At 36.3% G+C, this 24,745-nt stretch overlaps 1 protein-coding gene across 4 annotated transcripts; it reads left to right on the forward strand.

The window, feature by feature from the left end:
- Window positions 1-8,360: 8,360 nt before the first annotated feature.
- On the forward strand, window positions 8,361-24,355 carry LOC120636183 (tetratricopeptide repeat protein 14 homolog). 4 transcript variants are annotated; one of them, XM_039907534.1, is made up of 19 exons: window positions 8,361-8,496; window positions 8,662-8,971; window positions 10,316-10,392; window positions 11,339-11,461; window positions 11,985-12,205; window positions 13,549-13,689; window positions 13,782-14,458; window positions 15,297-15,529; window positions 16,098-16,267; window positions 16,824-16,973; window positions 17,062-17,133; window positions 17,727-17,915; window positions 18,696-18,789; window positions 20,051-20,212; window positions 20,829-21,055; window positions 21,596-21,784; window positions 22,296-22,532; window positions 22,914-23,033; window positions 23,516-24,355. In XM_039907534.1, exons 2-19 carry the CDS (start codon window positions 8,671-8,673, stop codon window positions 23,676-23,678), a joined length of 3,546 nt encoding a protein of 1,181 aa, XP_039763468.1. In that variant the 5' UTR covers window positions 8,361-8,496; window positions 8,662-8,670; the 3' UTR covers window positions 23,679-24,355. The 4 variants fall into 4 exon arrangements, with proteins under 4 accessions (XP_039763468.1, XP_039763493.1, XP_039763477.1 ...); XM_039907559.1 differs by having other exon boundaries at window positions 23,543-24,355; XM_039907543.1 differs by having other exon boundaries at window positions 18,699-18,789.
- Window positions 24,356-24,745: the final 390 nt, after the last annotated feature.

The following is a 24,745-nucleotide window of genomic DNA, read 5'->3' on the forward strand; positions in this document are numbered from 1 at the left end:
TCGCAGATCACATTAGCGCAGCCCGTAACAAAGCTGCCTTCGTTCTCGGTAGACTCTACCCCATGTTAAACAGACGTAGCAAGTTGTCACTTCGTCATAAAGTGACACTCTATAAAACCTGTGTCCGCCCCATCATGTCATATGCGAGCGTCGCCTTCGCGTTTCGCCCTCCCTCCGCATATAAGAGATTCCAGACTCTCCAAAACCGCTTCATGCGCAACGCTACTGGGTGCCCCTGGTTCGTACGCAACGTCGATCTCCATAGAGATCTCAAACTCCCCACTATTGCTCAATACTTTAAAAAACTCTCGAAAATCTACTTTGAGAAGTCTATCCGACATCCCAACCCTCTCATAGTTGCGGCTTCTTTTTACTCACCCAACCTTAGCGCCACTCTCAACAAGAGGAGGCCTAAACATATCCTTCACGACCCTGACGATCAGATTACTACTGACAATGCTCCCTATCAGAACACACAATCAACCTATGCACAGCGTCTTCGCCGGCGAAGACGAGGTCCCCGACTTCTAACGTCAACCGGACGTGGGCTCGCACCACGTTCTCGGAAGCGTGCGGATTAATCACCGTCCGTAACCCTTTCACTCCAATCGTCGCCTGAGCCGAGGTTCGGCCTCACATGAGGCGCCCTCAGGCCGACGATCCCTTCGCTTCTTCGAGCCCTAGGGTTCAAACTCTTCCTGGCAGAGCCCCATTCCGAGGCTCGCCAACAAGCCCGCGTTACGCTGTTAAAATCATTAGGGTTAATCAGCTACACACAATCCGAAAAAAAAAAAAAAAAAAAAAAAAAAAAAAGGGGAGAATAAGAACGGATAACACTACTAAATTCAATCTTCTGGTTTAGGATTAGGTTGATAATTTATTTCGGGCGTTAGTCACACTGTCGCGAATTTATATTATAGCTATCTGATCCTAACTGGGATTCTATCTTAGTATGGAGCTATACGCTGACCTGGACGATGTAATTTTACTTCAGTACTTGAAACCTACACATTAGCTACACACCACATCCTAGCGACTTGGTATTTGGAAAGCTTAAGAGATAATGCTTGTTCCACTTCAATTTCGTGATTTATTTATGTATTTGTTGAGGAAAAGGAACATTATTATTTTTAAAATAAACACATAAGTAAACTAGTTAGTTAGTAATAAGCGCTTCATTGTATTAAAGACTTAATTATTGGTTGTAGTTAGGAAACACTAAGGCCTGCTCATTCGTAGCGACTCTACCATTGGTTTGATCCCAGATTCTACTTTGAAGGCCGGCAAAAACTGACAGTTGCTCTTTATCAACATTTTACAATTTAAAAATAATTATTAACATATATGGTGTAAGGTAAAAACAGAGCTATTGGCTTCAAAGCAATCTTCTCATTATGAAATTAATGATTTGCAGTGAAACCATTTGCGTCCGGTTTATCGGGTATCCTAGCGCGCCCTAGTGTCATTAAAACAAAACCTGGAATTATGGATAACATTTCAGTTACTTATTAAATGGTAACATAGTAATAAAAATAAAAAAATTACAATTAATATTTAAAAAATAAATTGAAGTAGTCATTCCGTTTGATCTACGAAAGCCTATAATTTCGACAGGGGACATTAAAAAGTGAATTAAACTAAACCTTCATAAATAGTCTTTAAGTATATGGGTACATATGTCTATAACCTATGTAAAAAAAATACAAAGTAATAAAATACGAAATACATGTACTCGTACATTCGAATACATTCGAACTTAGATAAATCTCTAACGAATTATACAGGACTTCTACTCTATAATTATTAATACTTATTAAATTAAAATTACTTACAGCCAAAGGATTTTCCGCGCGGAGTTCAAAATAAATTCCCAATAGATAAATGGCACAATCACAGATCACATACAGCACACCACAGAAAATATCCTTAGAAAGGCACAATAATCACAGGCGCGATAATTTAAAAAAAAAACCTTTGGCGGGAAAGTGCCGGCGGAAAAGTTCAGGCAAAGGCCGTGCGTTGTATAGCCAAACGAACGGATAGTGTCGAAGACAGCGTGAGACTGCGAGCCGGCCGGCGACTGTGACGTGCAAGCTTTCCCGCGCCGAATCCTTGCGCACCACGCGATCTTTTGCCATTGCCATCCCTCGCTTACACTTCCATATCCACCCTGTGTGCATTTTTGTGCAGTGGTGCATAAAGTTAAATATTTTACTAAAACCTAGTAGATATATACATTAACAACTATCCAATTACTGGTCACAAGTAAGCCGAAACCATAAAATAGTGGTTGCGTTGATTTTGTACTTAACATAGAAATCAAATTTTATAATGCCTTTGTAAACAGTCAAAGTGGGTTCATCTAATCCACCCATCATTTCTGGATGGTATTTTATATTACAGAATAGCGGACAGCGGTGTAAAACATCAAAATTCAATTAAACTAATCCTGGTTTTAAATTTGAAATAGCTACTTTTTATATGTTAATATAATTTGTATTGCAGGCCTGAGAATGGAAATAGGTAAGTATAACGGGAAGAAAGATACAGATAGCACCTGGCTAGTTAGGTATACTTCTAACTATAAATAAGTTACGTCACAGACAAATCATATAAGATAACAACACGCTTTCAGCGGAAATGTAAAAGGAATCTTATAAGAATAGGAACTGCAACAATAACAATACCCAAAAGCGTCATTAAAAATGTTACACATACTTATAGTAAGTGTCTTGTCAAAGGAAGAGACCAAGCTGATATAATAATAATGTAAAACGTTGGGTAATATATCCGATGACAATGGTGCGAATGCGGCACAAAGCCGCAGCGTATTGTCAAACCATACAATACACCTTGCATACACAAACATAACCAATTTACTTTCGTATACAGTAAAAAATGTCACACAACTATCAGTCTTATGACTAATATGTTTAATTATCAAATTCCCACAACAGAGAAAGATTATCGATGTAAAAATACACGAGTTGTTATTATTTGCACCATCAAATCACGCACGCGTTATGTACCTAGTACAAGATCGTCAAAAATTTCAGTACAATTGGATGTGCCTAGATAGGCGAAAACTGATATTGTAATTGAAAAAATGATTACTTGTCTTGAAAACTGAATTATGCGTCCTGAAAATTCATGAAAGTTTCAATAATTTGTCCTTCATTCTACATTTCATCTTTTAAATAGGTTTAAGAATGCTTCTGAAACTCAGTAAGTTGCCCTTATAGAGAGAAAAGAGAAATTATTTTCTTTATTCATTTTTAGTTAAAACACAATGCATTTATAAAAAATAATGTAAGAACGGCTCTTGTTCAATGAATCTTAAATAAAACTTTATCTATCCTGAATATTCCACTTAAAACATTCAAGGAGAAAAAGCTGAAAAGAAATCGCTATAGCTACCTAGGCAGTGAAAATAAATAAGTGTTGAGGAATAAAATAAGTTTCGCGGTCCACCATTGTGTGAGGGACCGCCTTCCAGTCCAAACAGTATTTCCATTGTGTCTGCCATTACCTAGCCCTCTTTTCGCCTTTTGTATTCGCCTCTTCTATTGAAGTGAGACCTTCCCAATGACGCTTTATGGCCGCTTTGAAGTATGCAAGATAATATATACTTACGTGTTTCGACATAATTCTTCAAATATTACTTTTCTTAGTTACTACCACTACTTCACTATTTTATGTGAGCTTGTGAACACTGAGCAACTAAATTAGCGATGAGTTTTCAACCAGTGCTGTCAAATTATGCATTATATCTGAAGAGGATGGTTGTCAACCTGTCAGAAACGTTACTGAATTTAGTAGCTGTGCACAGCGTGTCTCGTATGAAAAACTCTGGTAGTCGGCAAGGTGCAATTTATAGATACAAATAACGTAAGAGTAAAAGTTTTCACCGATTGATTTAAGTCTTCTAATACGCAACTTAAATATTTATCCGACATAAACATTCAAACTAATATTATATAGGTAGGTACGCACTCTTTGGCATGCAATTGTAAAAAACGCAGGATTGTGACGAGGTCTAGCTACGAACTCATTTAAATATATTCTAAATAAAACTTTATCCATATGTTGTTATCTTGTATGTCCATACTAAAAAAAAAATATACAAACCTTGAGACATACGAGTAGGTATACCTAATGCGCAATCCAAAGTACGCCCTGCTTCAACTCATTATACAAGGCAAGATAAAGGGCAAGCGAAGGCCTTGTCGGAGGCGAATATCCGAGCTGAAAAATCTACGGCAGTGGTTTAATATGAATACAAAGACATTGTTTAGAGCAAATGTAAATAAAGTTCAGTTAGCCCTAACGGTTGCCAACCTCCTACGGATAGGAGATGGCACTAGAAGTTGAAGATGTAAAACCCAGTAAAAATAAACCACATTTCTAACTTTCCGCTTTGCGGAAAGCGCCCTATTGTAGCCGTAAAAATATTTAATTATCTGCCAAGATTTGCGTGGTACCTACGTACTACGTAAGCAATGCAAAAACCATATTTAAATAATTTTTACAAATCCATCTAATCTGTACAACGGACGTCGGGCATCGATTTCACAGAACTTAAAACAGTATTATTTAGCAGTGTTGTATAGCGCTAGTTTAACCTACGTGACTGGTCTCGATTACATATACTTAGGTCCTTACATCAATATAAATGTATGAAGGTATTAGGTTCTTATCATTTTAAGATTATTTACCTATAGGGTTCATAGTTATTTACCTAATTATTATTTTATTCGTACCTTTATGCAGGATGGTTTTAACTTTTGAATATCTCTTCTTTATAATCTCGCCTTAAAAAACAAATTGAAAACACATGCTTCTTAAAATATATTCTATTTTTAATTTTAATTCTGTTTTGTTGCGCGTGTTGTTTCAGTAATTCAAATTCAAATTCAAAATTTCTTTATTCATGTAGGCCTATCACGGGCACTTATGAACCGTTCATACATATTTGTTTACATAATTGTAAGGGGATGGTGTTAACTTCGTTCGCCAACTTAAATCTAAAGCTACGAGGGTTCCAAACGCGCCTTGGTCTAAGAAGAGCCCACAGCAAACTTAGCCGGGTAATTTTTTTTTGTTATCACCATCTTCCAGTAAATTTATATTAAGCTATGAAGCTAGAGCAATTTACACCCAAGCTTTTTTATCGTTTAAGTAATTATAATAGGATTTTTCTTAGAAAAAGATATCACTTTATATACATATAAATAACTATTAGGTTGGGGAAAAAGTTTCTTCGCATTTTTTAAGAAAATTCAAAACAAATTTTATATAGTTTATTTACATTTAACTAGAGTATAGTACCATTTTGTTCAATCGCTTTTTGCCATCTTGTAGGACATAAACCTATTGCTATAGAAATTTTGGGGCTTCTGATCAAAAAACTGCGACAAGTAGTTTTGGCAGTCCTCTCGTGATGTTAACCTGACACTGCCTAAAGAATTCTGAACAGACCGAAACAGGTGAAAATCTGAAGGTGCAAGGTCAGGCGGATGCATTAACACCTCCCAGCCAAACTCTCTTAATTTTTGCTGAGTGGCTAAAGATGTGTGAGGTCTTACGTTATCATGATAGAAAATCACACCTTCTGTTGATTAATTCCGGCCGCTTTCTCTCAACTTCTTGCTTTAATCTCATTAGTTGTTCGCAGTAGAGTTCAGAATCGATGGTCCTGCCTGGTCGTAACAGCTCATAATGAATAATGCCCTTCTAATCCCACCACACACACAGCATCACCTTATTGCGAGTTAACCCGGGTTTCGCCACTGTCAGTCTGTGAAGCCTGACCGGCTTTTGACCACGACCTTTTTCGCACGTTTTGTCTTGTCGTACATGATCAACTCCCAGTTTTCACCTTTTTCAAAAATGGTTCGGTTTCTTTACGTCGTAATAAAGAATAACAAATGAGTACACGGTTCATTAGGTTTCGTTCGGTGAGCTCGTGAGGTACGAAATATTCAGCTTTTTTGTTTACTCAGTTTTTTGCAAATGCGCCAAAACTGTTTTATGGTCAATTCCCGGTTCTTCAGCTAGGTTGTTAATACTGATATTTTATCCGCAATAGGGCGGCCAGAGCGAGGTGCAACTTGGACATCAAAATTTCCGAATTGAAGACGCTTAAACCAAATTTGTGCTACTCTCACAGACGCTGAACTAGGTCTATAAACATCGCAATTTTTTTTCCCGGCTTGCGTTGCTTTTTTACCTTTTTTGTAGTAATATTTTAAAATGTATCGAACTTCTTCATTAGATTCACTCACCTTCACATTATTAAAAACAAATAAAAATCACACATTTTCCTAATTTGAATTTGGAATTATCTTCTTTAAAATTTAAACTTTTAATGATACCAAAACCAGCCAGATACAGTACAGTTTCACACATACTATAATGCGAAAAGACTTTTTCCCGAACCTATTATACTAATATTATAAAGAGGTAAGGTATTTTTATTTGTTTGTTCGTTCCGAAGAGGCTCCAAAAGTACTGGACCGATTTTTATCTTATCTACCTACACTAATACAAAGCGATGTTGCCAGGAATTAACATATTACTATTTATGTTCAAAAACAATTCGAGAAATATTTTGCTACTTTGTAATGTACTAAGTAGCAAAATTTTGTCAATAATATTCATCACTTGTAAAAAATATTGGTGATACACAAAAATGATGTACTACGGGATTAAAGTACTCATTATTACCTACAAAACATCACAAAATAGTTATTTTTCGAGCTACACTTACCTAATTGAAAAAGTTTAAAAACTACACCCGATTTGTAAACTAAGTACACCTAAATTTAATGCATTTTACTATCGAATATATGAATTTGAATTTTAGTATCTTTATTTGAGTAATGTAACTATGTTTTTTATGCTGCTACTGATATACATCTCTCTAATAAACAGTTCCTACGGGATGCTTTAAAAACAAAAAAAATCGCGGACGAAGTAGCGGTATTGTATCGTAATCTTTGGATAATTCTAAAATGACTTTATTGAATGCTATGCGACATCAGTTATATTTCTTTTGCCCCATAGAAAAACAGAACGTCGCCTAACTATTCAGTGATCATTAGGCGAGATTTTTTATTTTTATTTATTAAAGACTATTATTGTTATTTATTCTTTTTTTTCGTTAACAAACATTTAGTACTCATTATATATCACTTCCCACTAATGGGCAAAAAACTCGCCTTTATTTTTTCATGTTTTTTTGTTATGAACTGTTCGTGGCCATAGTTTTCCTCCGTACAACTCAATTTCGTCTTTCCATCGGTTTATTGGTCTTCCTTTTTGTCCTTTTCATATGCTTAGAGAGCCAGTTTGTTGAAATAGTGTTACATTTTTCATTCGCTGCCCTTGCAACATAACCTGTGCAATTCCACTTTCCCGTTTTAGCTAGGTATCTTTATCACATCTTTTAGTTTACTTCTCATTCTCAGTTATTTTTTATTAAATTAGATTTTATCAATTAGCCTTATTATTAATAAGTTTCTCTCTATGTTTCTTTGTGTTAATTTTAGTTTTTTTACTTGGTTCTCGTTGAGTGCCCACATAACATAATTCTTGATCTTGCATTAAGCGAGATTAGACCCGGTAATGATGGGGAAAAAAAATATACTTATTTATCATACTCGTATGTGTAACTGTATGCGATCGAGTAAGTAATGTAGAGAGATATATTATAGCTACAAGGCTATAAACAATTAATGAAATAAACGGCAAAACAGTTCATTAGATACCTACTGATCAACAAATTCAGGATACTATTTCAAGTTCTTTGTTATGCATTAATTCATGATAAGTTTAGCTGATTTATTTAATCGTAAAAAGAAATACATAATTCAATACAGTTTCAGTAAAATTAAGGAACGTATACTGTATTCAAAAATAATTAATTTACCAGCATTGGAGCATCCTGGTGGGTTTATGCTCTTAATCAGTCTATCTTAAGTCCTAAGAGAATTGAGCCCTGTGCCACAGTAATTATATACTTAAATATATTTACTGTGCCTGTGCCCACTACGTGGTACGTGGATTTAAATTCCCAAGGAGGGTTCAACGTCAGGCAAGTTGTCGGTCATGAAACATATTCTAAAACCACAACATCTAATCTATCTTCAAGTTTGAAGAAGATATAGATAAAGAGTACATTGAGATCTACATCAAGAATCTTTATTTAAGACCGAACCTTACCCGGTTGTTGTCATCACAGATTGCTTTGGGCTGGAGTCCATACTATTTTTTCCACTCTTAAAAAAACTAGAACTCGGAGCCACACAGATATTTAAAAAAAAAACATTGTCACTGAATACTGATTAGTCTGTGTCGTCAATCGCCATCTTGATTTGTGAAATCAAGTAAAATGTGTAGTTCCTGTGTGCAATACTTAAATATTACTTGAACTACGAATCGTTTTAAACTTTGGGTAATAAACAAATAAAGGATCGCTGATTAATTGTGTTTAAGGTATTTATTTTAAGAATAGCTTATTAACTAGGTACATTCTAACATCGCGTCGCATTGTTCCAAAATGGCGGAGTCGCCGAAGGCGGCGTATATATTCATCGATTAACTATGAACATACATTCTTATAGACAAGTATCGTGTACTGAATAACCAATTTTCTTGCAGCACATCAATATGGATCCGCCGCTGGATGCGGCATTAGTGGCGCAATCCATAAACTACCATGGACAGCAATTACAAAAAACGTGGGAGGCCGAGCGAGGTGAAGAGGATTTGGCGAAGATAGGCGTTGGACCGCTAGATTTTGCTGTGTACCAATCCAGGCATAAACATCTTACCTTCCAAGACCGTAGTAAACGGTTAAAGCTCCATCAATTCATTGCTAAGGAAGCTAATGTCTTGTTTGATGCTACGGTAATGGAAGATACTCCATCTTCGTCAAGCTTGGGAGCTGAAGCGATAACTCCAGAAGACAGTGAGTATTGCTTATTCCTAACAAGTTTCATGTGAACAACAAGTTTCATGTTTGTTATGTGAACAATGTAACTTTACTGATTGCCAGATATAGTTCACTGAACAAAAATAATTTTGCGCTGCACTAGACGAAGATTCGAACATTTTAGAAATTCGTACAAGGTAACCTGTACAATGCCACAGTGGAACCAATATATTACTACTATGATATAATAATTTAATACAACCACTCGCTTTGGCTATTTTGCATTCTACAGTACCTTATATTTACCCTTTCCAAATAGTAACAAAATTAGGGGGGTAATTTTTGTTTTAAACCAACTTCTATATTAGTGATAATCTTAGCAATCAATGTATTGTACAATAGACTCCTATAAAATATATGAGTTAATATTGTGTAATATGCAAATTTTCTCAACAGATAACTTACTTAAGTCACATTTCACTTATGTCGATATTAGAGATGCTAGAGAGAGATTAAGCTAAGCAGCTGCTAATTTTAACTTTCACCAATCTATGACAGAATTATTAAGTTACTATCTGATTCCTTATGTGGTATGAGACCACCTATCTCACCCACACAACACCTACATTATCTTTCAAATATGTTGACCATACAAAGTTATAAAAAATAGTTGAGTAATGACTCAGTCTCAACACTACACTACAGTTATATCTTGGATTTCAAAATTGTCTTAAACACTTGAAATCCAAGATGTAACTGTAGTGTCTATTATATATATATCACAAATTATTGGTCTGTTTACACATTTTTTTTTATAAACTATAGTTTTCAAAAGCTTTGCTGTCCTTTTTAGTTGTAGAAGTAAAGTGGTTTTAAACATGTCTATTTATTTATTAAATATTATGTACAATATATATTATTGGTTTGCTACCAAAGTAGATAAACTGATAAAACTGGCTGTTCTCTTATCTAATAATTTTTACTGTACTGAGGTTTTCATTTTAATCAACTACAAGCTAGCTAGCCCTTGAGTGTGAACACATCTGTTGGTAAGTGAAGATGCAGTCTAAGACTAGTGGACTGACCTGTTAGGGAGTATGCTAGTAATACCCCCTTATCAGAACACTAAATTGCTTAGCATGTCTTCGTCTGTAGAGTGGTAACTTACCACAGCCAAAGTCAAAGGAACCAGACTAGATCAGACAAAATTCAAAAATTATAAATTCCCATATTGCCCCTGCCAGAAACCGAACCTCCCAACCTAATACTTACAGTGCTCCAAAACTAAGGGAGGGTTGCAAAAGTTACTAAGCAATCATCCATACCAAATATTAATATTTACTAGTTGTGTTTTTGTTTTCACCTATTTATTTGTTACAGACTTATATGCACTGATGCCGCCATTTGAAACCTTTTTAAATGTGGACAAATCAGCAAGATTGAGACATTTTTTTGATGTAAGTACTTTTCTGCTATTTATTGTTAACTAGATGACCCAGTGAACTTCCTACTACCTAGAGAAAACAATCTATTGAAATTAATCTTAAGTGAGAATTTTCATACAAAACATATAGCAGTTTCATTCAATTAAAAGCTAACAAACAAGGCTCGTTACTGTCACAAGTCAATTAGCATCCGCTAATCTGTCATTTTTTTTATTTCACTCTATAAGTTAACCCATCACTAGTCAGAAGAAAATTCCCTCTATTTATTTATTTATTTATTTATAAAGGACAACCAACAGTAGATACATTAAAACATGCTTTTTTTTTTTTTTTGGAATGAGTCACATAGTAAATGTTCAACTATTTAATGACTTTTTACATTTTAATGCATGCTGTGAATGCATTAAAATGTAAAAAGTCATTCTTATAAATTATTTACAATTAATTATTAGTCAGTTAATATAAACCTTTAAAAGTATAAAAGTATAAATATTTAAAGCTAAATTACAATAAAAAAATTAACTTAATCAATTATTAGGAGACAAAACAAAACAAAAATGAATTAAATCGGATTAAAATAATTAATATTGATGTCTTAAAAGTAATAAATAAAATTAAACTTAAACTTAATAAACTATCTATACTAATAGCACCACAGTTCTAGAGTTATTGTATAATTATGGTCTAGTTTTTTCACATTTCATCACTGCTGATGCCTTAAACAATTATATTATCACATTTTACCGATAATAAGTGGGTCATGTAGCTTTACATGCTCCCCGCATATGTGGTGAACACCACAAAAGTCCTAAACTGGGCTGATACAAAAAATGTTGACAGAAATATTCAATACCCTTTAATTACTGGCCAAATTCAACCTTCCGCCCCAGGACCTTGTGATCTGTAGTCCTACATATTATATTGTCATTAAAACATTTTTGTGAAATGTTTGGTTTAGAATGTGAAGACTGGAGAGTTAATCATTGGAGCGGTGATCAACAGAACTGCATCAGGAATGATGTTGAAGGTGCTATGTACAGCTGGGCCCACATCCAGATATGTTGCTGATATCAATGTTAAGGTAAATATTTCATCCATGTTAAATTATTTGGTTAAGAAATAATGTGTACTTTTTGAAATAGTACACAAAATTGTTGTACACTAACCTGCTTACATACAATGGAAGGTTCAGGACAACTTTTTAATAAATTAAAATATTAGTGGCCTTTGTATAATTGTTCAGTTGAGTTGTTAAAAAAAAATTATACAAATTAATTCATTAGCCTTGCCTTTATATTGTTTTCTTGAATACATAAATGAAAGTCTAGCAGTTTGTTTCAAATATTTATAACTGAAATAAATTATAATACTGGAATGGTATTAAGCTTGTGTGATTTTGACTTTAGTAAACCACTTGTAATAAGTAAATGGTTCTACCATTCTTTAAAGTATAAATTACTGTTATTTAATTTGAAATTATTCATATCTTTACTTGAATATGAAGAAATTGTTATTACAATACAGAGACAGTTAAATATCGTGTATACGATTTCCCAGTACATACTTATTCTGAATTAGAGTAAGAAAAGCATTACCTTTTGCAGGCATTTTTACCCGTGGGAAATATCATACCAGCAGTGGACAAGAAAAATGTGTCAAGAAACTACCTTATGAATGACACAGTTTGCTGCGAAGTTATTGAAGTCATTCCTGACACTGACAAAATGGTTTGCGGCATGAAGGGCATCACTCGGGGGCCCGACGACCCTCCGCCTAAGCCGCCCCTCGGACTCCTCAGCACTGACGACTTTCCGCTCGTCTACAAGTATGTAACGCCTCGTAAAACACATTTTAAACCACAGTTTTCATACACTTTTGCAGGGTTGGTCACATTTTATCTCACATTTTTTATGTTTTTATATGTATTTATTATTGTGAAGATGTCCTAACATAACAACTTGATAGTGAAGAGAAGCTGTCGATGACTATAAAATAATGACTTGAGAGAAAGTACACAACATGAAGTAACAGCCGTATGAAATTGAATGACGTCCTACAAGGCTATAAGAAAAAAATCTATGTATAGAAAAAGGGAAGATTTAAATAATGGATTTACAAATTTTTACAATGGATAATGCAGCCAAGAAACAATTGTTATTAAAAAATACTGTTGTATCCGTGGTTTGTTTCACAGTTTTCTTTTAGTTTGAATTTTAAAATGCAAATATAAGAAACATTATGTGAGAAGTGCTTTTGTGGATAAATGTTTTCACTGTTTTCTGGTCACTTTTTCAGTACAAATTTAAACAAAACATCAATTTAGTGACTCAATGCACAAAAATATTGTTTTGAAATTGACAAAACTCTATATATATTGGAATATAGCAATGGATGTTGTTTGTAAGCATTGTTTGACTTTGGATGCATCCTTTACCTTCATATGATTTCTGTCAAAATCAATATCACTTTGCGCACATGGAAAAGGTCAGTAAATAAACTTAGGGTCTCTTTCTGATGTCTATAAACAGAATGTGTATTTCTGTATTAAAACTAATATTTAATATTGCAGCATTGTATCAAAACATTGATTGGACTTTAATGTAAATCAGCATTTGTCGGATGTTGGCGTTATTTATTTATTATAAATGGACTTCCCGGCCATTAAGTATTTAGCTGATGCGAGGCTCCCAAAGATGATACAATAGTTTGACAAGCGGCGCAGTTCGTCATTGTGTACATGACACAGTTATGCAGGCTATGAAAGGAAACAGCTCCTCTCTTATTTTAGGGTGTTTTTTCTAGGTGTAGCATCAGACCCCAACAAGACTTATTCATACCTACATTACGCTGTGACTGTAGCTGAGACATATTGGTAATATTAACGTCACATAGTCGAAGCAGCATCAACTTATCTATGATGTTATATTTGTGTGTGAAAGCAATAAAATTCAAGTAAAATAACATTTTTTGAACAGCTCTAAAGGAACAGGTGAGGATGAGTATGTGTGACTTCTGACAGACTTAGGAATCCATTCTTGAGATGATTCATTCAATTTATATTCAAGTTATTTACAGTTAAATAATAGTGGAATAACTCCATCTTAATAAAAAGGAATAAAAGTTAGTTTTGCAAAACTTCCTTGTTTCTCATTAGTCATTTTTTGCCAGGAAAACTATGGAAATGAAGGGAGAAAGCTATGAAGCCATTTTGGAGAAGAGCCCAGGCTTCAATAACCCAAACTGCGTCCAATACCTCTCTGAACTCCTTGGAATCTCTAACATGCATTGCACCAATATTGCATCATTGAGGTAAATAATATTATCCATTAACAAATATCTCTTACTTTTTTAATACTTCAAGTAAACATGGGTTCATTTTTATTTTCTTTTTGTTCAAACAGAGGAGGATTTGCGTTGACTGATTATGCAGATGAACTACGTCAAGCACAAGCCAGTAAATGGGCATTCCGGTCGGTAGCTGAAGGGATAGAACATTTTAAAGCTGGAAGACATTCAGAAGCATTCCAGTGCCTAAATAAAGCTTTAAGTATAGATCCTAGAAATGTTGAAGGTCTTGTTGCAAGAGGTGCTCTTTATGCCAACAGTGGAACATTTAAGAAGGCAATTGAAGACTTTGAAACCTCCTTGAAACTTAACCCAAACCATGCTAATGCTCGAAAGTATTTAGGGGAAACATTGGTAGCACTCGGACGTAGCTATGAAGATGAGAATAAAATAGCAGAAGCACAGAAAGCCTATGAAGATTGCTTAGCAATAATACCGTTTCATGAGGAGGCTCAGAATTCGTTAGATTTCCTTAAGAGCAAAACATCTACAGTAAAACCTTTGATAGAGCCTGATGAGCTACTTTTGCCTGGATTGACAGGAGCTAAATCATTTGAGATGAAAGAGACACTGAAACAGTTGCTGAATTTGACAGAGAAGAAGGACAAAAAGAAGAAGAAAAAGCGAGGGAAGGGAAAGAAGAAGAGATCTAGCAGCTCATCTTCATCATCAAGTGATTCTTCTAGTTCTAGTTCTTCGTCTGAATCATCTTCCACATCATCAGATTCTAGTGGTGAGAATAGTTTTAAATATTATTGTAATTACAGTTTATTTGCAAAAAGCTATCCTGTCACATACTGTAAATGATTTGCATGCTATACTAAAAAACCTACAATAATCTATGGAAACCGCATCAACATATGATTTGCTGAAACATTTTTAACAAAAGAAACTTATAAATTATTAAGAAAATGCATCATTGTCATTTAGTTTAAATTTGGAACATAAAACGCGACAACGATGTTGTATAAAAATCCATTTTCGTCTACGTTTTATTAATACCAGGATCTATTCAAATGCCTACTTTTCGGTCTAGACAGTATTAAATTTGTTTAATGCAGCTATATTAGTTCAAATGTGGGCTTATTGAAGTGTGAGATTTATCATGAGCATCTTAATATCTCCCTCACACATTTTTTCTAAATTGAAATTATTTGAGATTTACTACTTATCTCTATATAAAAGAAGCGTCAAATAATTCTTTGTTTTATTTTATTTCACTAAAAGTAAGCCCTTGGCTGCAATCTCACCCGGTGGTAGTAAGTGCAGAACAATAGTCTTAGTGGGCTAGTTAGCATGTAAGGGGTATGAAAGTTCTATTAAATCCATTTCCAGATGCTTTTTGTTTGTAGTGAGTTTAGAGTTATGTCAATTTAGGAAAGTTAGAAATAAAACAATTTAAAGTACCAATACCATACCATTACATTTTTAGCTTCATGTTTACCCTGAAAACTCTGTGCAATGAGCTATTAGGGTATGCCCAATAAGACTGATCAGTATCCCATATTAAACGGGTTGGATAATCTAGAAACACCTGTTATGCCATCGATTCAGAGAATGCACGTTTTCAGAGTCGGAAGGACCTAATCGCAAGAAGAAACGTCGCTCACATTCCAACAACAAGCGGCAACGTTCGCTATCACCGCTCAGCAAACGCATGGCTATGCTGGGAGACGCTGACTCGGCGTCGCGAACCCACAACTCGCAGTTCAACCACCCTTACGGTTACCAGCCGCCGCCACCCATCGAAGAGCCGAACAGTGCGCCAATGCGCTCGCAGGCAGATATCGATTACGAGTTAAAGGTAACACAAACTACAGTACAGTGTGCAAAGTGTGTGTTTGTGTTTTCGACCTACGTTTACTTATCCGATCGCGTGAAAGTTAACTAGGATTTATATGATATCCAAGAAGCGCCATCTGGTGACAATACTAGGAAACCATCCTGTCACTAGACAGCGTTCTACGACTAATTTCGATCATTTCAACTAAGAGGCTGCACAAGTTGGACTCTTCAAATGTCCCTGAGAAGAAGAAGAAGAGCTTGTCCTTTCAAATTATTAAAAATTTTCTATTGATTATACGCGTTTTGATTTTCGTTCAGAAACAGTAGAATACCGACTGTCGCCTGCTGGAAGGTGGTAGTCCACACTCTAAAGACAACCTCGGATTGTCGTGCAAGGTATTAGCGAGTGACAGGCCTGTAAGCTCCTGTCACTCGTCAAAAAGCAAATTGGAAAAGGGGCAGGAAACTAAAGGCCTGTCACTCGTCCAAAAAATATTAATATGGTCTGGCTGAACTCTCTAGGTTGTTGCTTTGTTGTGAATTACATGAAATAATTTGTAAGTAACCTTATTGTGTTTTATGATCAGGTACGAAAGTTCTTAGAAATGACCAAAGAAGATTCGGACTATGAAGAGAAAGTTCGTCACTTTTTGGAAGAGACAGCTCAATATAAGCGCAACCGTAAGATGCAAGAGCTCGGCCAACAGACGCAACCCGGTGCTGATCATGATAAGAAGAAAAAGAAAAAGAAGGATAAGTTAGTACAAGCGTAAATTTAGGTATAATACAACTATGTCGCTCTAGATATCGAATTGCACAAAATATCTCTAAGGTGGCTGAGGATTTTCGCCTGGTCTCTGGTGTCACGTAGTCTGGTTACAATCTATAGTGACGCCGCTGTCTAGATCTTCCAGCAAGTATTGGTTGCCGACAGTGACAGCAGCAGTTTCTATGCTGGAAGAAATTTATATGTATATATATATATTTATAAATCAACGCGGGGCAGGACCAGATTAACTACAGCGGCGTGTCCGCAGCCTCCATGCAGAGTCTGCTTAGATCTGTCCTTCAACTTTAAGTTGAACCTGTTCTGGGTGAGTGTGAAGTGAATGAAAATAACCTGGGTCCTACTTTACTAGGCTAAAATTGAAAACGTCGCATTGCTACAATTTCTTGGCGGAAAAACACAATATTGCAAACATTAATTTATTTTACCTTTTTAGATATTATATTATATATATTGAATATTTCGTAAACCACAATATTATGATGTTTACTTAAAAAAAAACTAAATTTGTTGTCATTTTATTTAGGAAAAAGAAAAAGGAATCAAAACGTAAGCGCAAAGAGGCAGAAAGAGAAGAGAAGAGAAAGTCAAAATTATCTCGCATGAGCAACAATGCCGAGTACACGCTCCGTGACTTAGAAAATATAGGCGATAAGAAATTAAGGGATGCTATTAGGTAACAAACCTTAATTTTATTTGTTAAACAAATAAATATTTGCAATTTTCAAGACATGTTATGTGATGTTTTTTAATATTTGTTAAAGGAAAGAACTAAAAGGAAAATCCAAGAGGGATCTAAGTTCTGAAGGCGAATATGAGCGGAAGCACGAAAAGAGGTAAATCATTATGTCCCTTTTGTCCTTTTATTTTTTCGACTTAAAAGTGAAAGTTGAGATACTCCTATAAACAGATGCTGTTATCATTTTTATGAAAAAAGTGTATGCAATAGACAGTGTGTTTAGTTACAAGAAGATAAGATGCACACCTATTTTAAAAAGTATTCATACTTTAGAATGCTTGATGTTTACTTATAAAATAATGTTGAGCATTAATGCATACCAATTTCAAAAAGTGTACATACTTTGATTCTTTGATGTGGACTTTTATATTTATGTTCAGCATCAAATAGGACCTCGTTTTTGGTTCGAAATTTTTCGCCCCAAATTAATAATTAATAACTATCATTTTATCCAAAATCTTCAGATGGCAGATTTCATTTAGTAGTACTATCCTTTTCCTATTCTTACCTGTTGGCACTACTCAACTCATCCTGCCATCTAAAGATTTCAGATTGCATGGTATTCATTGAAAAAAACAGTGAAACACACTGTATAGAAACCTTTTTTTTTTTATATGTACTGCAACATTCATTGCATACAATTTATTAAATACTTACATTTATAAAACAAACAATAAATTTCCCAAACAGCCGGATACTAGACGAAATGCACGGACTTGAAGAGCTGGAGTCCAAGCTTAGCGCATACCATGTTATGGTAGAGAAAGAAGTGTTAGGAAAACGCGATGGACGCGGTTCCGTTAGTCCCATCGACCAAGCGCCGCCGCTGCCACTCGAGAAGCCGAAGTGGAAAATGTCAATGAGCGCTGTCAAAGAACCGTGAGTGACTTCTTTAAGGCCTTCAGATCCGGTATCTTGCGGATCTCAATAGAGGAAAGTTATGGATAATATGTGGATAACACTACAGTTTATGGCTAATGGATATGAAATTATTTCAGACTATCTGATGGATGCATTTAGTTATGGATAATAATTAGTAATTGCTTTTAAATAAAAGGAATTACAAATGTAATCCTAAAAGAAAGAATGACCTATTTTGTTGCTTAGCCTATATTCTAAATAATACAAGTGATGTGTGTGATATGTATACAAAATTATTTCAGACATTTAGTTACAGATTTTAATAAAACAAAATCCTACAAGAATGGATGAGTGATAATTGCAGCTTAGCCTCGAATTTAATTAATGCATGTTATGCCAGTCAAAACATATCTCGCTTAAACTCTGCCTCTTTCCGACTTCTTCTATATCAGATTCGGTTACCATAATGGATACATTTTCATTACGGATATCCTATCGTTCCGGTTATAGTTACGCCGAGCTCTAAAACAATGAAGCTTCACATACTTTAGTCTTTCACAGCAACTCTACTCAAATATGTGTTGATATGGTGTGCAAAGGGCATCTGCCTAGTGTTAAGTTGTCAATTTAAAAAACGTAACGCCGGAGTTACGTTTATCTGTCAAATAATTCAATCAGTGACAGATTTACGATAACAACATGACATTTTTTTCTTTAAAAATGTGATGGCTTGGATCAATTTTTAAGGGAAATTGGAAATTTATTATTTTGTTATAAACTCACTTACGTACTTGTTAGTAGGGTAAAGAAGAAAGAATCAGCGGTACCGAAGGGATACAAAGAGCGCTATGCATTTGAAGATAGTTCTGATGATTCCCAGGAACACCCCAAGGTAATTACTATTAACTAGACTTTTAGTTTTACCTTTATTATAAACGTTATTAGTAAACCTACGAGGGTTCCAAACGCGCCCTAATCTAAGAAGAGCCCACAACAAACTTAGCTGGGTAAAATGGTTTGGGCCTTTTTTTTTGGTAACGTTCCCCAGTGGTTAATTTGGTGTCAACTGAAATACAGAAGAAGAGCCTTGCAGCAGTAGGAGTATTCATCATGCTAATAATTTATTATTAACACTATATCGTAATCTAAAACTAAAAATAGGACACAAAACTAAAAAATGCATGTATCAATATGTGTGTGCATCTAAAATGTGCAAGTGATTGTGGGTGTGATTGGTAACACTCTTCTTAGCTACATGAAGAGTGTTACCAATCACACCCACAACCATTACCAAATAGTCTCGGTACTTCACCCTCAAATCCTTAAATCCCAAGAATAGGACATTAATAATGAAGTTTCAGGCCATAGTTCAGGTAGCTAATAAATAAGTAAAATAAAAGGATTGTCTGTATTTATGGGTCTAATAAACAAATATAGTAAAACTAGTCCTCTATGCATACTCCGCAGGTCATAACTAAGTATTATTGGTAGCTGTACCTCAACCGCTAGCTTAGTGTTGTGTTTACCTCAGCACCCCTCTCTAAGATTCCTCAAGTACTTTATAACACTCTTCTTAGCTACATGAAGAGTGTTACCAATCACACCCACAACCATTACCAAATAGTCTCGGTACTTCACCCTCAAATCCTTAAATCCCAAGAATAGGACATTAATAATGAAGTTTCAGGCCATAGTTCAGGTAGCTAATAAATAAGTAAAATAAAAGGATTGTCTGTATTTATGGGTCTAATAAACAAATATAGTAAAACTAGTCCTCTATGCATACTCCGCAGGTCATAACTAAGTATTATTGGTAGCTGTACCTCAACCGCTAGCTTAGTGTTGTGTTTACCTCAGCACCCCTCTCTAAGATTCCTCAAGTACTTTATAAAGATCCTGAGTATATCTCATGTGTCTATTAAGCAAAGATAGTAAAAGCATTACCTGTATACAGGCTTAGCCTGGTAATAATAACGTGTTGTTGGTAGCTATGCAGCACATAAACCATCGAGACTGTACTTCAATCGGTAGCTTTACCTCAGCACCCTCTCTCTTAGATCCTACAAATGGGACATTCATTGAAGATATACCGAGCAACTTATGTGTCTAACAAGCAAAGATAATAAAAGTATTACCTGTATGTATGTATACAGCCTTCGCCTGGTGATAAGAACGTGTCAGTTCGTCGTGCCATGGCTATGAAAGAGCCGCCGCCTTTGCCCAGTGCGCCGCCGCCAAAGACGAGCCGCGAACCCGACCCACCCGGCACTGAGCTGCACGCTGCGCATTCGCACCAGCAACACCCGCATGCACCGGTAACTATTCGTGGTTTTTCTTTTTACCTTGGTTTGGTTTTACCTTTGGTTTTGTTCCACCATGTTTAATTGTTTTGTTACACATTCTTAATTCAAACTTGAAATCAAACGTCAAATCGAGCCTCAATAGTGAGTACTCATGGTTCTAGGTCCTTACCTTGTTAACATCTAATTGCGAAGGTACAATATATAATAGTTGATATAACATGTAAAGGGTAAAAAAATTAGATAAAATTGCTGTTCTGATTTCCTAGAACGACGTAAAAACGCTAGTAGTTAGTCAGTAACGTAGTGTAGGAGTCAGATACGCTTTAAATTCGATTAAAATTTAAGATAGGAGCCAAAACAATTGTTTTTGTTAAGAGCGCAGTCATTTTTTTATATAGAAAACTAACATCAGAGTAAAATATATTTAATGAACCTACTTTTGGAGTTCAAGTTCGTCCACACGTATACACTACCGGCGCCCTTCACAGACGCTTGTAAAATAATCGATCAATATTTGCGCCTCTAAATCGGGGATTAACCAACTTAGGTCCAATTTACTTTGGAGTACTAAGAGGCAGATGCCAAACTACTAGCTTTATCTAATAGTTTCATCTATATTTGTCTACAGCCGGTCCGCAAAGGCAACATAGTGCTAGACAAGTTCGGCTCGTTCCGCCTGGCGCAAGAGGGTGAAACGCCCGTGTCAGTGGGAGATGGTCGACCGGAGCAGTTCGTGACTCGAATCAAGCCGCCCACGCCCTCCGGACGCAGGCCGCGGTCCCCGCCCTCACCGCGCAGACATTCCTCCAACTCCTCGGATGATGCACGACGATCACCGAAGCGATCAAGAAGCAGGTAATAATTGTAATATATGTAACTGATAGCAAAAAAGGCTCAGTATCTAAACGTAAATTATAAGTATGTACTTTATATGTATATACTTCTCCATTAATTTAAGCTTTTCTTAGTGTTAGTTTAAAGGACGGAGAGTAACATAGTCTAGTTTTTATCCCAGGAAATAAAGGGCTTCCACGGGATTTGTAAAAAAACCGTAATTAACGCAGTCGAAGGACGCGTGCAACGGCTAGTTTTTTAATAAAAATCTGCTCTTTGCTCGATTATGCAATGAAATAACGTCATTTATTCTCAACACGAGAATAGTAGAAAAATATGATAATAGTAGCGCTGTTTTCTTGTGAACACTAATTCTGATAATTTAAATTCAAGTAAAATCTTTGTTTGTTATTTTGAATTTAATTTTTGTTTTTATTTTAATAATCACTTCTCCACTTTGTCCTTCTAATATTATATGACTGTCAATTTAGCCTGTAGGGGCTAACAAGCATACCACGGGATAATTATGTGCAGTAATATACTATCATTTCAATTTATTAGGTCTCGCCCACGCAAATATCGTTTCCGCTCGGGATCTCGTTCGGCTTCACGTTCTGTGTCCAGCGCGAGCGGCTCCGTGGCGTCACGCAGACGTCGCTCCGCATCGCCCCGCTCGCGGTCACGTTCTGACGCCAGCCGGTCGTACTACTCGCGCAGTCGATCACGTTCCCGTTCTATGTCCAGAGAAAGGTGTGTACGATATATATACATATCCATCGTCATCTTCAGCCTCTTTTGTGTCTCAAACAATGGTTAATTAGTAATTATATTTTTTTAATAAAATAATCGTAAATTATAATTTTTTTTTTTTAGGTTTGCGCTTTACCAACTCATAGTGTAGATATGGTCTAAGAATGGACAGGCTTGCCTAGAAAATGCCTATTTCTTTTTATTAAAGATACCTAGTTTGTAAGAATATACGGATTGCACTTCTTTGTTTGACTTTCCCTCAAACAAAGATACATCAATCCGAATATGTCATGTGAAAAAGGAATTGTAGGAACCAGTGACGAAACGTCTGAAAAATGCACCAAGGCGCCATGCAGTGGTCAAGAAATGGGTCCGCGTCAGTCCTAACAAAATTTTAATTAAAAAGTTGCTTTTATCATAGCCTACAAAAGTCCACTGTTGGACTAAAGGCCTATCCCGATGGAAGGATTTGCCCATTTATGCTTCTTTTACACCTAATCTTGTCGTCTAGAATGCGACGCAGTAACCGCCGTGGCAACTGGCGCGGTCGTGGCGGCTTCGAACGAGGCACCTACTACAGGCCGCGCTTCCATACCTACAATGGCGGCGGCAACCGTGGACGAGGCCGTGGCGACTTCCGGCGCGACGACGGCCGCCGCTTTCAGCACGAGTGGCGCGACAATCGCTCCCGAGGCGGGCGACCCTTCCGGCCCAGGCGGGGCGGGGGGGGTAGAGGACGTCCCTTCAGGTATGTGTGTCCATGAACCCAAGTCTGTGCCTTTCAAACCGATGGTAGAGACACTGTAAACATACAGACATGACGCTTACGCGGGATTATAGAGTAAGGGCATTTACTCTTCTCTCTAGTCATGCAGATATCTACCCCCGCACGGAACTCATACTGGACGCGTTTAACTACAAGCGCGCTATCACACAAACGCATGAAATAAATAGATTTGAATGTCTATTCTACGGAAATTGCTTTAACTATTGTGATAAAAAAAAAATAGTTTTAAGTAATCTACACGAAACCAAAAAGGCCGATCGGCGAGATATTGTTAAAAGGCCTAGAAGCTAGATATACGCCGATTAATTAAAATTATTTGCTAACGAGTAAATGATGTTACAGAGGTGGATTCCGTGACTTCCGCGATCGCCGCTTCGGTCGCTACTCGCGTTCACGAAGCCCTGACAGAACTCGCAGGTCCAGATCGTACAGCCCGGAGAGAAGGGAGAAGGAAAGGGACAGGTTGGTGCACAATCCAGATAGTTTGATTTTCGTTTGAGTATAAATTTCATTCAACAAGGACTTTTCGACAGTCTTAATTTACTGCCCGATATTAAATATCGATATCAATTGAATTTGTTCATAATGAGCATTAGAAAAACAAATATTTTCGAAGTAAAAATATAGATGGGTTTTTATAGCTGAACCTGGGCCAAGCTTTGGTTGTGATTAAGTGTTGTATCAATTATTATTGGGGAGCACTATAACCTATAAGTTATAGTCCTAGATAATATAAAAACTATATATCAGACACACCCTTGAAAATGTGATTTCAAGTCATTCAAATGCCATTTTTTTCGAGTTCTGCTAACACAAACAAACGGTAGCTGAAGGATAAGGATATGGAAATAACACTTTGGATTGAAATGGATCCCAGTTGCATGATAAGTCCAGGGCTTTAACTTAACTTTCCTTTTGCACTGTTGTACTCGCGATTATTACAGCTACTCTCGTTGTTCCGAACGCAACAGCCACCGCAGTGAAGGGGAGTACGAGGAAGAGCGGTACGTGGACAGAAAGGAGTACGACGGCAAGTGGGCTGACGGCAACGAGCCAGAGAGAAACCACCCCGAAGAGAAACCAGAGGAACCACCCCCAAAGGAATAGATTACACGCCCGAGGACATCGCACACCACCGCCATCACTAGTTCCCGTAGCTTAAGTTTAGTAATATCGACCTCCTTAGTACCAAACCTGTGATTACTGTATACCGATTCTAACAATTGTTACTTTGTAGTTGAAGGTCCCATCTTGAAGAAGCGATTATGTACGGGTAGTTCCTATTCAATCTATAAAGCAACGCCATCTGACATAACGAATGAACCTTTGGTCTTTTTTGTGAAAAAGGCTTCCATTAATGCTTTTGTTTTTTCAAACGGTTCAATTCAGGACTATCAGTTAAGATGCCAATAAGAATTTCAGCCAATCCAAAGGGTTTGCTGTTATTACACTGGTTGCATCATGGTTTGGTACTAGGGCTGCAGTTTTATGATTAGGGTGCTTTCTAACCACTATTATTGATTAGTTTTGTAAATATTAGATACGAAAATATGTAACATATTTTCATTTATTTCTTTATCCAATAAATAATAATGCAATTTTTTGTTCACATTTCTTTTTGTACCTTCTTATTGTGCAATGTCACCTTATTAATTGTTCTTAAATTAAATTCATTTAGATGATAGTGATTAATCCAAAAACCATTCCGCGTTTTAGTTATTAATTTCAAGTTTTACACTTGTGGATTTTCGTGTGACTATTCAAATAAATCTTCCAAAAGGAAACTCGTTTTTTTCTGGTCCATTTGCCCTTCCAATCCAGTAAAGTAAAATTGGTGGTGATTATGGGGGGGAGGTGTTAAGGTCACTACAGAGATGCTGAATTGACTACCGATGTATCGAAGTACGAAAATGCCACATTTCAGTCCGTATACAGGACCAGATTACGACGCCGATCAGATTGCAGCGAGATGTTATGTCCACGAAGCTGTTTACCGCTGTGGCGTTGGAGGACGTCTTTGAAGCTTCTTAATGTAAATGGTATGGCAGAAACTCCAGGATACCTTGCTCAATTACCTTAGCTTTTTATCGACAGGTGGGCCTGTGTATGAACATAAACACGTCTAAAATTAGGTCTGACGCTCATTTTGCGCTCCGTAACCTAAATCGCAATTT

This window comes from Pararge aegeria, chromosome 3, assembly GCF_905163445.1.
Source record: "Pararge aegeria chromosome 3, ilParAegt1.1, whole genome shotgun sequence".
In the NCBI taxonomy this organism is placed as follows: domain Eukaryota; kingdom Metazoa; phylum Arthropoda; class Insecta; order Lepidoptera; family Nymphalidae; genus Pararge; species Pararge aegeria.

Coding starts and splice junctions, on each gene's coding strand:
- LOC120636183 (XM_039907534.1), top strand. CDS start 8,671: ATGGATCCGCCGCTGGATGCGGCATTAGTGGCGCAATCCATAAACTAC. Junction 10,393..11,338: donor GATTGAGACATTTTTTTGAT/GTAAGTACTTTT, acceptor TGTTTGGTTTAG/AATGTGAAGACTGGAGAGTT. Junction 18,790..20,050: donor ATTCCCAGGAACACCCCAAG/GTAATTACTATT, acceptor GTATGTATACAG/CCTTCGCCTGGTGATAAGAA.